This window comes from Amphibalanus amphitrite, unplaced genomic scaffold (genome assembly GCF_019059575.1).
Source record: "Amphibalanus amphitrite isolate SeventyFive unplaced genomic scaffold, NRLGWU_Aamphi_draft 000467F_arrow, whole genome shotgun sequence".
Lineage (NCBI taxonomy): Eukaryota > Metazoa > Arthropoda > Thecostraca > Balanomorpha > Balanidae > Amphibalanus > Amphibalanus amphitrite.
Window position 1 is genome coordinate 357704 of NW_024881961.1, and position 12753 is coordinate 370456.

General features: G+C 45.7%; 1 protein-coding gene across 1 annotated transcript; it reads left to right on the forward strand.

The window, feature by feature from the left end:
• Window positions 1–5124: 5124 nt before the first annotated feature.
• Window positions 5125–10053, forward strand: LOC122392069 (glutathione S-transferase 1-1-like). Its single transcript, XM_043386569.1, has 4 exons — window positions 5125–6630; window positions 8091–8293; window positions 8649–8787; window positions 9216–10053. Exons 2-4 carry the CDS (start codon window positions 8094–8096, stop codon window positions 9534–9536), a joined length of 660 nt encoding a protein of 219 aa, XP_043242504.1. The 5' UTR covers window positions 5125–6630; window positions 8091–8093; the 3' UTR covers window positions 9537–10053.
• The last annotated feature ends 2700 nt before the right edge of the window (window positions 10054–12753 follow it).

Sequence of the window (12753 nt, forward strand, 5' to 3'; positions counted from 1 at the left end):
TATCCAACCGTTTTTAGGAGTTTGAAAAATTGTCCGAACACGGTCGGAATGAACACATTGATGCAGCACCGTTCCGTTTGGGAAGTGCCGTTTTGTCAGGTGGGCCTCGAATGCATCTCGAAACCGGCGTCGGCAGCAAATTGTACCCTGATGACGTCATATGGCCATTAACAATGCTTAGTGGTGGGCAGTGGGTAGTGATACGGCAGTGTAAGAGACTACGGCAGGCATACCTATGCTTGCAGGACCCTCTGGATCTCTGGATCTGGCACAATCCGTTAGGTCAGAGAGGTGATGATGGAGACCCAAAGCATCTGCGTGACTGAATTCATTTACGGAGTGTGTTATGTCGAATCGGCTGCAGGCATCATCAGATACGTTAAATATTTTCAAGGTCTGCCTGAGATGGATACCAAAAGAGTTCATTCAAAAACAGAAGTATTCGCGACTAGGCATCAGTGCGGGGGTGGCTTTGCTCTGTCAGTACAGGAATGCTGGAGTATAGCCCTGATCTGGCGCCGTCCAGCTTCAATCTGTTCGGATCGCCGGAAGACATTCTGTTTCTGGGAATAACTTTTTTACGGATGAGGCAATCAACAGAATAAAAACACATGGTAAAGAAAAACATCAATAAGGAGTTTTCCGAGCCGGTTCTCAGTGCCTGGTGGAGTGCTGAGATAAGCACGTGCGCCTGAACGGTGATTGGAAGTAGTTGCGAGTTCTGAAGGCTGGGGTGGTTGACCGATGAGACCTGCTACCAAATGCTTATAGCCATTTTGTAGACAAGATGTCAGTTAACATATGTTGCAAGTTTCATGTCGTTACACCAAAGGTGGACTGAAATAAATGCGATTTTACCTTACTTATTGAACGACCTAGTATATATATATATATATATATATATATATATATATATATATATATATATATATATATATATATATATATATATATATATATATATATATATATATATATATATATATATATATATATATATATATATATATATATATATATATATATATATATATATATATATATATATATATATATATATATATATATATATATATATATATATATATATATATATATATATATATATATATATATATATATATATATATATATATATATATATATATATATATATATATATATATATATATATATATGTTACAGGCAATGTGTGGAATCAGGCATTCTATAGAATGCCTAGGCATTCTATAGAATGCCTGACTGACCAGGCATTCTATAGAATCCCTAGGTATTCTATAGAATGCCTGACCCACCTACCTGACCTTCTATAGAATCCCTAGGCATTCTAAAGAATGCCTGATTTTCAGGCATTTTATAGAATGCCTAGGAAATACACGAATCTTTCCAACATATAAGTGTATGTTGTATAAGATTATGAGCACAGACCGACATGTAACATAGTATTATTTTCTGCCAGGCTACCTTGCGTTCAGCTATTTATGTTCATTCAGTCAAATTTTCCGGTCAGGTATTCAATCTGACCTTATTAGGTCAAATTGTATCAGGATTTCATTCTGAGAGTACAGAGTATTTATCTTAACACTAGAAAGACGATGGTGGTAATGTCAATATCGGAAACGCCTTTGGTAAAAAAATTACACAGAAAAAATTGACAAATCGTCCATTTTTGGAGGTGTTTGCCTTCTAAGGAATTAATTTAAGGTCAAACTGGAGAAAACGGCTACGAGCCAAAAATGGACAAAAATTGGGCTGACCTAAAAAATGGCTTAGCTACTTGTTTTAGAAATGGCACCCTTTCGAACATTGCCAAAGAAGAACTGAAGTAAAATTTCATAATTTTGAGTCTTTGACGACCTTTCGAATACCGCATGGCCCAGAAGTCAAGCTGGAAGGGGAGATCGAACAACACCTAATCCGGCTCTTGTTACGGCCGGGCCACCGCCCAGACGTGGAATAATGAACCATTTATTCAGGTTATTCCCTGACATTACGGTGTAGGTTGAGCTGTCCATGTATGTATATTGAGAGTCGTTACACGAAGTGCTTATGACGACATAAAATGTGACCTTTGGTGTATTTTTCACCTTCATTTCTAACATCAGAACAAAGCCATCGTCATTCGCAATCACTTTCGATTCAAGCCTACGGTCCACCCTCCCAGCCAACACTCTTCTAATGCAGCTTCGTATCTGTAGCAGCATAATCCTCCGAGGGTAACCGTTTAAGCGACTAGTTGGCCTGTGACTCTCCCGCGTGCCTTGCGCCGTGGCTCTCCCGTGCCAACGGAATTGGATCAGCTGCTGCTTGCGGCGCACCATTTGGTGGTCGGCATAGCCCAATACCTCCCTCGCTTCCTCTCAGCTCATTGCCCTGAAATGGTGAGGTGACGACCGGCCTAGGCCAACAATGAAAATTAGGTAAACAAATAGCATTACTGCCATTGACCCCTAATTTTCGAAGTGTGTTTCGGACAATCAAAATACTTAGGCATTCTATAGAATGCCTGGGAGCTTAAGCCAGGCATTCTATAGAATGCCTAAGCAGTCAGGGATTCTATAGAATACCTAGGGATTCTATAGAATGCCTGGTCGGTCAGGCATTCTATAGAATGCCTAGGCATTCTATAGAATGCCTGATTCCACACATTGCCTGTAACACACACACACATATATATATATATATATATATATATATATATATATATATATATATATATATATATATATATATATATATATATATATATATATATATATATATATATATATATATATATATATATATATATACGATCATAGCTGCGTGAGTTGCACACCGAAGAGATCTACTGTCTTCAAAGATAATCAAATTAAAGACGGTCTAGGATCAGACTGGGGACACCTTACTCTCAGCGATACAGCAGATCAATCCGCCTCTCCTTGAGCTGCGCGAACTTCTCAATCACACGCTCGGCCAGCTCGCCAGAGCGTTCCAGGGAGACGACCAGCTCTGACTGGATGTTGATAGTGGACAAGTGACTCAGACGGTCTTGGCCGATCGTAGAGCGCAGGAACGTCTTGAGACGCCGGAGCGCCGAGAAGGAACGTTCTTCCGTCACTGTGGTTGGCTTGATTGTTAAGATGAGGTACAGGAGCCTGTATGTTTCAGGAAATGATGTGGCGAGTCCCATCCGGATCATGTATTTCAGCAGCTCCTGCGGCTCCTTCCACGTGTCACGGAACGACCACAGAGCTTCCAGCTCGCTTATCTGTAGTTCGAGTGATCCGTCCGCTCGCAAGATAACCTGCTTTGGGTTCCCATACTTTGAGAGGGCCTGCACGCGTTGAAAGGGATTCAACTTTAACCCGCGCCCCACTGGGGGGGGGGCTATTTATAGCCCCCCCTCCCGTTTTTCTGCAATAACTTCCAAACCGCTTGACGTATCGACGCCAAACTTTCAGTACCTTCGGCTGCATCAATTTGACACCTTGTGTCAAAATTTGAACTTCGTACCTACCATAGGTCGGCCGGAAATGACGTCAGAGTGACGTCATGTTCGGCCGATTTCGACGCAAAACATTGAACCACGGCATTCGCTCCCAAGAGCTCAGTTTTTAAGCTAGATCCAATTTCTTTGCATGAGAGGACTCAGAATAGACTGCGCTATCAAACTGCTATCTCGGATTTTCTAAATTTTGAAAATTTCGAAAATTTTATATTATAAAATTCAAATTTTATATTTTTACATTTTTTTTTCAAAAAAAGTTTGACTTTTCGAAAAAACCGGAATATATGTGATAGAACACATTATTATGACTAACTCTAGCAAGTTTTAGCTAAATATCTTCAAAAATGGCGAAGTTATACGCATTATTGCAAAAAATTAAAAATTATTAATTTTTCAAATCAATTTTTCAGCACGAATTTGACATCGTACGCTAATATAAATAGCACCATCGTGTTCCTGAGCTCAAACTGCATCCAATAGACACCTTTTTGTTGAAAAATTTTAACTTCAAAATTTGACCTTTTTTGACCTGAAAGTGACCTGACCTAAGCTAAATTTGACTCAAAATGACCTCGAATGACACAGATGACATCAAATTCGAAATGTTTGGCCTAAATGGACCATAAAACATGTGTCACGTGACCGACGGATGATATAATATTTTCGTGACCTGTGATGACCTGACCTTGACCTGAAAATCAAAGTACAAGTTTGGTACCCTCAGAGTATCTAGAGCATCTGTTCACGAGTGTGTGAACCAAAAATGAGCCTGATCTGACTTGTAAGACGGCGGCCAGAGCCCAAAACGTGAAGAAGCCAAAATGCTAATAATTTTTGCTTTGACCTGACCTGTGACGTCATCGGTGACCTCGAGGTCAATGAAATTAGGTTTCGCTCGACAGTTTTTCCGGGGCTATCAGACGCCGTTTGAATTTTGACGATCGGCCCAGTAGTTTCGGAGTTAGGAGGGGGGGGGGGGCTATGAATAGCCCCCCCCCCCCCCAGTAGGGCGTGTTATACGCAGACCCCAGTGGGGCGCGGGTTAAGGGACGCTGCCTGCCCGATTGGTCGGTCTCGGCGGAGCGAACTACCAGGAACTCTGGTAGCACGTCTGGGGGCACACTCGTCCCTCCAGACAGTGTGAGTCCGTCAGACTGGTTGAAGTCAACATCGTGTAAGGCAGTGGGGTTGGTTTCAGTCACGGCCGAGGGTCTCGGGTCATGGGTCTGGTCTACTCTATCCGGTGAGCCTTGCCCCTCGGATCGTGCCTGAGGGCGAGCATCGGCCGAAGCCGTGGTCCGTAAAGGGGGGTTTGAGGTATCCATGAAGTAGCTGATAGGTTCAGTCCCGCGGCCTCCCACCCACCTCGGAGCCCAACTGGAGGACGGCCACACTCCCCCGGAGGGTGGTGGTCCGCCAAGAGTACCGCAGGACTATACGGGGACCGGAACGCCAAAAGCAGCGAGCCGAAGCCGCCGGGTACGAGGCCGCGTGAGCCGCAACCACCGCAGAGCCAGGCCGCGCGAGACCGGACCAGGACCCACGCGGGCAAGTCCCCTCGGCGGCGCTAAGCCCCACGCTGAAGGACCAGGCGGCCCCTGCACCCAGCGGCAGCCCCCCGCATACCCGTCGCCCGGCCCCCTTGACTTCAATGAGCCAGTGCCGCACAGGACGACGCCTGACCGGCCGATTTCCCGCGTGCGGGGCCGACACGGGGCATCCCGCAGATCCGGGGATTGGCGTCAAAAACGTGTGTTGGAAGGCTGCCCCGACTGACCCGCAGGGCAGCTCCCTCAACACCCAGACATCCTCTTCCCGGTCTTTGGGCCGAGGGCACGGCGAAGCCAGTAAAACAGGGGAAGGGCCTCCGACCATGAAAGGAAAGGTAGTGAGAAGGCGAGATAATGGGATGATAGGCAGAGGGAAGACAAGGATGTCGAAGGGGGCTGGGACGAACGGGGTTGCTACACCCGTTACGCCAGTTGGAAAGAACCGACGCCCCTCGGGGTGCTGGGGCCGAAGGGGCGCAACTCCCCTACACCCGGAGGTGCCCTTGCGGGCAAATGAGGCAGCTAAATTATTGCACACTAGGCTGCATTAAAATTATAGCGAATAATACGTGCATGAGTTGAATGTTGGGTTAGCAGGGTAACTATATGTTATCAAACCACTAAAATCATTGGGAAAAATATTTTTAATTTAAAAAACAAAACAAAAAAGCAGAAATCTAACCCAGAAAATTCTGGTTAGGCACTGCCTGAGTTGCCTTAATGGGCGAACCGCCACTGCATCTGAAACTTCTAATGCAGTAAGAGGATTCCATTGAAGTCCGCTTAAACCGTCAATTATATGCAAGTACCTTATGCAGGAGGGGTCATGTGTAAACATAACTCCTTTAACCAGTTTCACAGAACTCAACAATCAGTGACTGGAATCGTTCTGATGGTCATTTATGTACCTGTCGGATCATGCAGCTCGAAGCGATCGAAAATATGAATATCGATTACGCGGTACCTGCAAACCGGGTCTCCACCATAGCTTGATCTGAACACACCTTTTCACACACGCCTTTACCACTACCTCCAGTATTTTCTAAGGTGCCGATAACGAGTGGATGGTATAACATGGTAGGTACTTTTTGTATGGGGGGAAAGGGTTCGCTTTGTCGTTCCCTCGACCTTTACCCGAAGTGCGGTGTTTTTTATTCTGATTTTTTCCCTGTATTCAACACATGTATTCAACACATCTAAATGACCTCACTTTCAATACAGTAATGTATTTGAATGTAGACACTACTGCCCTCTGTGCCACGCTGCCATTCAGTACCTACCTGTCTGTTGGATTGTAGCAACTCATGCACATTCATCACTTTTCGTTGTGGCATGTTCTAGAACTGACGTACTTCTGATCCTTTCCCTCCGCCCGCTTCACCCCCACTGGGGGCGGAGTGAGGAACGATCGCAGGTGTGACCTTGGCGGTGACTCGGCCGACGGCGGCGGTGGACGCAGAATGACTAGCACCGCCGGCAGCAGACAGCGTGGAGTTGGTCGACGGACGGGGGGCAGCGCGCAGCGCCGGCGCCTCACCGAGCTGCGTGGTGGAACTTCGGAGGGAGCTGAGCGGTGCGCGCAACAAACAGGTATGTAGAGGTTTGGGTGTTCACGCGTGAACTGGAATAAAATGTTCTTGTAGGCCGTGAGTCGTTCAATGAATGTAATGCTTCCTATCTTTTTTACGGTCTTATCTGTGCAAAAGGAAAGAAATTGGCTAAACCTGCAGCTTTCAGAAGAGTTCGAATAAGTTTTATGAAGTTTTAAGATGCTTATGAATTTTTATAGTTTTAAGATGCTTATGCATTTTTATGTGCGCCAATGACCACACGCCACACGGCCAACAAAAACGTAAAACCCAATCTACTAACGCAATTCGTTGTTATCTCGTGATTACATTCTTTCATTTTTTGACGTGAAATGCGCTTCCTAGAGGCACCATCTACATCCTCTAATCCCAAGGAGCCCGCTGTTGAGGGCGGCATGCACGCCATCTCAAGGACACTAGGCTCGCGAGGCGCATCCTGTAATAGCCATCGCGAAGTCATGGTGACTTGGCATTTTTACCTTGCTGACCATGGCGGATCAACTGGTCTGACCGACGCCGCCGCAATCGTCCGACGTTTACTCAGGGGCGATACGGTTAGGAATATATTGCGACAGGCTGTAGTGTTAAGTGTGTGCACTCGTATGTATCAATGCAGAGTGACATTGATAACATTATTGACTTGTGGTCAATAATGTTAAGGGATAGCGTGATGAAACGGAAAGTCTCTTAATTATGGTGTGTATCTGTGTTCGCAAGGGACTAATAACATGAAATGCAATATTACGTCATGGGCGCCAAATAACCTTGCAGTCCGCGCCATCGGCGCTCCCTAAAGTCCCAATAAACAAACAAACAATATTACACGTTGCGTCTGATGTGAAGACCGACACGTTTCTAAATGACCGAAGTGTCATAAATAATTGTGTAGTGTATGTATTGTACTTTTACCCTCAAACACCACGCCCGCAGAAATTCAAGACTAAGTTGACAATTTACTTTTTAACTTATAATGGCGCTGACCAGCGGCCAGCCGACGGCTGCTGGCCGGCGGGCACCCGACTACCGGTCTGGGCGGTGTTTCACCAACGCTGCCAGCACACGTGGCAATTTGGGTTTTCATGGAAACATCAACAAGCCCATAGCTTCAACACTACCACAAGTATGACGTCAGCTCGCGATATGCGCTGGCAGTGCCTGGCAGCGTGATCGTGAAACACCGCCCCGGACGCGGCGCTCCGCCGACCGGTCACCCGAGCCCGCCGGCCAGGCTTGACATTGAAAGGTCAGGAGCCCAGCCGACTCCGGCCGCCGCCGCGCAACCTGCGGCGTGCACGGGGAGGGGCACTACACTACAAATTGTTTGCCTTTGTCTGTCAGTAATACAAACGTTTCCCCACATTCTTGCTGAATGTCAACCGGAACTATGTAAAACCACCTAACATCTGAGATGACACAGCGTTGCTCATACCCCTCATATAAAATTTCCTGTTCTATCCGCAGGCCATGGGTGTGGAGATTTTTGGCGTGCAGGGCAGCCCGCCGTGCCGGGCCGTGTTTCTGGTTGCCAAGGCGATCGGACTAGACTACACGTACCACTGGGTGGACATGAAGGCTGGAGGTACTCGCACACCCGAGTTTCTCAAGATGAACCCGGCGCATACGGTACCCACCATGAAAGATGGTGATCTCTATTTGGGAGAAAGGTATGTGTGAGGGACCCGAATGTGATGCAACTCGCTTAGAGGAACATTACGTTTGCTAGAGCGTGAAATTGATTCATGGCTAGTGTGCTGTTTTAGCAAATCACTATCCTGTTTTGGAACGTAAACGGAAGCCGAAAGCATGAGGTGATTTGGCGCTTACTTGTCAAGACGATATATTACACGGCCTCCGAGTTATTTTGACTACACAACGCTACGTAGAATAATCGTAAATCACACCCGGCAAATGACTTGCTTCGGCGAGTGTAGGCATAGTAAACGGAAAGGTATGCTTGTATGATCTTAATTCTCAAATTACATCAGACGTGACTGATCACTACTTTCTTCTCATTTCCAGCAAGGCCATCATCACGTATTTGGTGAACAAGTACGCGCCGGATAGTGAGCTGTACCCCAAGGACCCGGCGGAGCGAGCCAAGGTCGACCAGAGGCTCCACTTCGACTCCGGTCTCAACGTCAACTTCCGTGGCATTGCGGTAAGTTGGGACAACAGTCATGCACATTGCACTGCGCACCAGGGCTGCGGAGTCGATGGATTTTCAGTGACCCCGACTTCGACTCCAATTGGGCTTCTAAAAACCTTCTCCGACTGTGACTCCGACTACGGCCATTGCTGTCGACTCCGGCCGACTCCGACTCCGCAGCCCTGTTGTGCACTCAGAGTTCTGCTAGCCAGTTTTAAGAGAAACCCTTTCAAAATCTTGTTTCTGTAATACAATAAGAAAACATATCATAAAAATTATAGCTCTGTTTCAGCAATTCTCTATGGCAACACAATCATCCTCTACATAGCCGCGTTTGTGAACAGCTGTTTGCAGTGTCCAAAAATTAAGAACAACTTTCCACTGCCTATTTTACTAAGAAAAGAATTTGCGAGGATGGTCATATCATCTCCCGTTCACAGTTCCCGCTGCTGTTCACCAAGAGCCTAGACGAGTACAAGAAGAACAAGCCCAAGCTGGACGAGAGCCTGGACCTGCTGGAAACCTTCCTGGGCCTGTCGAAGAACGTCGCCGGCGAGAAAGTCACCCTGGCCGACCTGGCGGTACTGGTTCACATCTCTACGCTGGCAACGGCTGGGCTTCTGGGCAACGACCGGTGGCCGCGCATCAACGCCTGGCTGACCCGTCTGCAGAGCGAACTGCCCTACTACAGCGCTAATGTCGAGGGATCAAACATGCTTGGCGGGGCAATCAAGGAGAGTCTCGCTCAGCTTAGCGCTTAAAAGAATGCTAATGGCTGAACAAAATTTGGCTTGTGAGGTGTGAATTGGACGTAATGAGGGCCTCGTTTACTTACCCAGTCCTGCACGTGTTGTACTTTTGGTGCGTCAATCAGCTTACAAAGAGATTGTCTTAAAAAAATAGTATGATCATGAAGCTAGATGCTGAGCACATCTTTGAAACGCCCTATGCTTAGACCAGAAAGTGTTTGCCGGTATTTGATGTCGTTGGCGTTTGACTGTTACATACTCCTTTCCTGTACTGGCATTGTCACGGTGTCCTTGTGTATTCTGTGTATTCTCTTGAGTCGACTGTGACTGACCCTCGTACTGAGTCAATAGCCGTCTGCCTGAGTCTTGCTTGTCATGATGATGATGCTGACTGGCAAAAGGGGTACAGAAGGGTAATGGCAGCTAGTGAGTCAGCGCATGACGAACAATGGTGAAGCCATGAAGCTATGGTGTGTACTGGTCTCATCAGTTCATTCGTGTGACTAATAAACGTGGCACAATTTTATAACCCGGTGTTTGGTTGTCTGAGGTCAGTTCGATCAAATGCAAACTTTGTTATTGTTTTAACTAATTGAGAAACCAACCCAGCTGGTGGCGAAATTTGCTTATGTCCACAGTCAAACGGATTTTGTTGTGGATTCGTATTGAGCTGATCCAGTTTTAGTATGCGCAATTGTAGGTAAAATGCTGGGGAACATGTCCTTCGTCAAGCCATCGGATGATAACATGAACAATCGTAGAAAATTTGGATCTGACGAGAGCAGAGACTCTTTTTCCTCTGGTTCTGTCTTATTCATCATTCTCGTGTTCGAACCCTGTTATATTCTTGGTTGACATCGATTATATGCATAAACACTACAGGCATCAACATCCACCAAGTGTGCAATAAGTAGGAATGCGACAGCAAACAGCTGTTGAACTTCGAAGCAGCGTCCTCCCGGCCACCAAAAGATCATATCGTTGTCATACTGCGAGGACATGTGATGGGATTGAATGCCTCCATATTTCTCTGCTCCTATTTACGCATCTTAAATTAAAGCTGCAAAAACAGGACAATATGACACTGCAGGAATCATAAAATGCTAGAGGCTCTCTGAACAAGACATTTTACGAGTGGACTCCTCAACAAAGCGTTGAAAACTGAATACCCATGTACCCGTGCATGAAGAATCTATAAAGCTGAGCAGCAGTATTCCGTTAACCCGCGCCCCGCTGGGCTATTCGGCCATACGTGCCCTGCTGGGGGGGGGGGGGGGGGACAGATAGTGCCCCCCCTCTAACTTCCGAACCGATGGTCGTAGAAAGACGGGGAAAACGGCAATCGAAAGCTCTCGACAGCGTAGATCTTAAGAGCCCAGTTTTATTTGCTTAAGTAGGTCAGAGGTCAGGTCAAGGTCAGGTCAAGGGTGCAAAATGCAAGTTTCTACAGTATCGGCCTTGCACCGTAGTTGCCGAAGAATGGACTGAGCAGGTGCGGATCCAGAAAATCTCCAAGGGAGGGGCCATTAGAAACCAGGAGGCCCCCATAATCCCACCTGTTGGAGGCCCCATCTTCCCACTTGTTGGCCCCCCCCCCCCAAAAAAAAAACTGCGTTTATTGAGCTTATCTAGCTGTTCAGGCAACATCTCAACATGAATAGCCACTTTATTTTCAGGAGGCCCCCTTTTCAGCTTTTTAACTTTTTATCTTATTTTTGAAAAAAAAATCGGCCAAGGGGGGGCCATGGCCCCCATGGCCCCCCCTTGTATCCGCGCCTGGGACTGAGACTGATTGCCCAAAAACGTGTTCTTAGGCTAACAAGACAATATTCGTTGCATACAATATCATTCAAAGGTCAAGGTCAGGTCAGGTCACCAAAAACTACCAAAAAATATAGAAAAGGGCATGTGCGACACATGTTTTATGGGTCATTCTATTCATAAATTCAATAGGCACACTCAATAACTGATATGGACCACCTCTGGATGGATTTCAGGTCGAGGTCAGGTCAAGGTCAGGTCAAGTGAGGTCAAATTTTGAAGTTGGTTGTTAAGGCCTAAAAAGGTGTATCTGATGCAGTTTTTCACGGCGAATCGAATGGTGCTATTTTTGTTTCCGTACGAGGTCTAAAACTTTCAAAAAATCATTTTTCAAAAAATTTGTGTCGTGACGTCATAAAATTTTGTATAACTCCCACACTTTTGAACCGATTCTTCTGAAATTGGTATGTAGGTACACATAAACCACTTCTCTGACCCATATTCCGTTTTTTCGATACACTCAAAATTTTGGATTTCATAAATATTTTCCCAAAAAAGTCTTTATTTGGGCCAAAATCCTAAATTTTTACAAAACCGAGATAGCCATTTGATAGACAAAGTGACTCACGTATAACCTTTTTTGTTACGTCTTGATTCCTTTAAAAATGAAGATGTTAGCGGCGTTTGAAATTTTGCCGTTTTTGAGGCGAAAATGGCGAACATGACGTCACTAAAACGTCATTTTCTATTTTAAAGAAATCCGACGGATTTCGCTCAAATTTTCAGGAAACGTCTTAAATTGATGTATGATAAGGTACTGAAAGTTTGACGTCGCTGGCGTAACGCGTTTAGAAGTTATTGGCGAAAAACTGGAGGATGGGTAGATTCTGCCCCCCCCCCCCAGCGGGGCGCGGGTTAACCCGCGCCCCGTAGGGGGGGCCGAAACGGCCCCCCCCCTGTACTTTTCGGTCGATATCTCCTAAACGGCTGGAGATATCGCCACCAAACTTTCAGAACCCCTCCGGGCATCAATTTTACAAATTGTGTCCAAAAAGTTTTCCAGAGGCTGTGATAGGTTGGCCACAAATGACGTCAGAGTGACGTCATGTTCTGTCATTTTCGACCGAAAAAAGACCTTCGCGAGAAGACCTGTCAGGCCTACAGCTTTGAAGATACAGAAAAATGATCAAGACATAAAAGGTGTAGAATTGACAGGGCTACAAAACTGCTATTTCGGATTTTTGAAATTTTTGAGTTTTGATCCCCAAAAATCAAAAAAGCAATTTTTTTTTTTGATATATTAGCCAAAAAATCCAAAAAGTTTTTTGAGTTTCGAAAAAACCGGAATATATGTGATAGTACCTACCGTCTTCTATCTAGGTACATACCAAATTTCAGACCGATACCTCGTTTTTTGGCCAAGTTATAGCGAAAAAAACTGTTCAAAAATGATGACGTCAAATTTTCA

Bases quoted from the DNA above. Each gene is read 5' to 3' on its own strand.
- LOC122392069 (XM_043386569.1), top strand. From the start codon at position 8,094: ATGGGTGTGGAGATTTTTGGCGTGCAGGGCAGCCCGCCGTGCCGGGCC. The intron at 8,294-8,648 runs GTATGTGTGAGG...TCTCATTTCCAG, and splicing joins GATCTCTATTTGGGAGAAAG to CAAGGCCATCATCACGTATT. The intron at 8,788-9,215 runs GTAAGTTGGGAC...TCCCGTTCACAG, and splicing joins TCAACTTCCGTGGCATTGCG to TTCCCGCTGCTGTTCACCAA.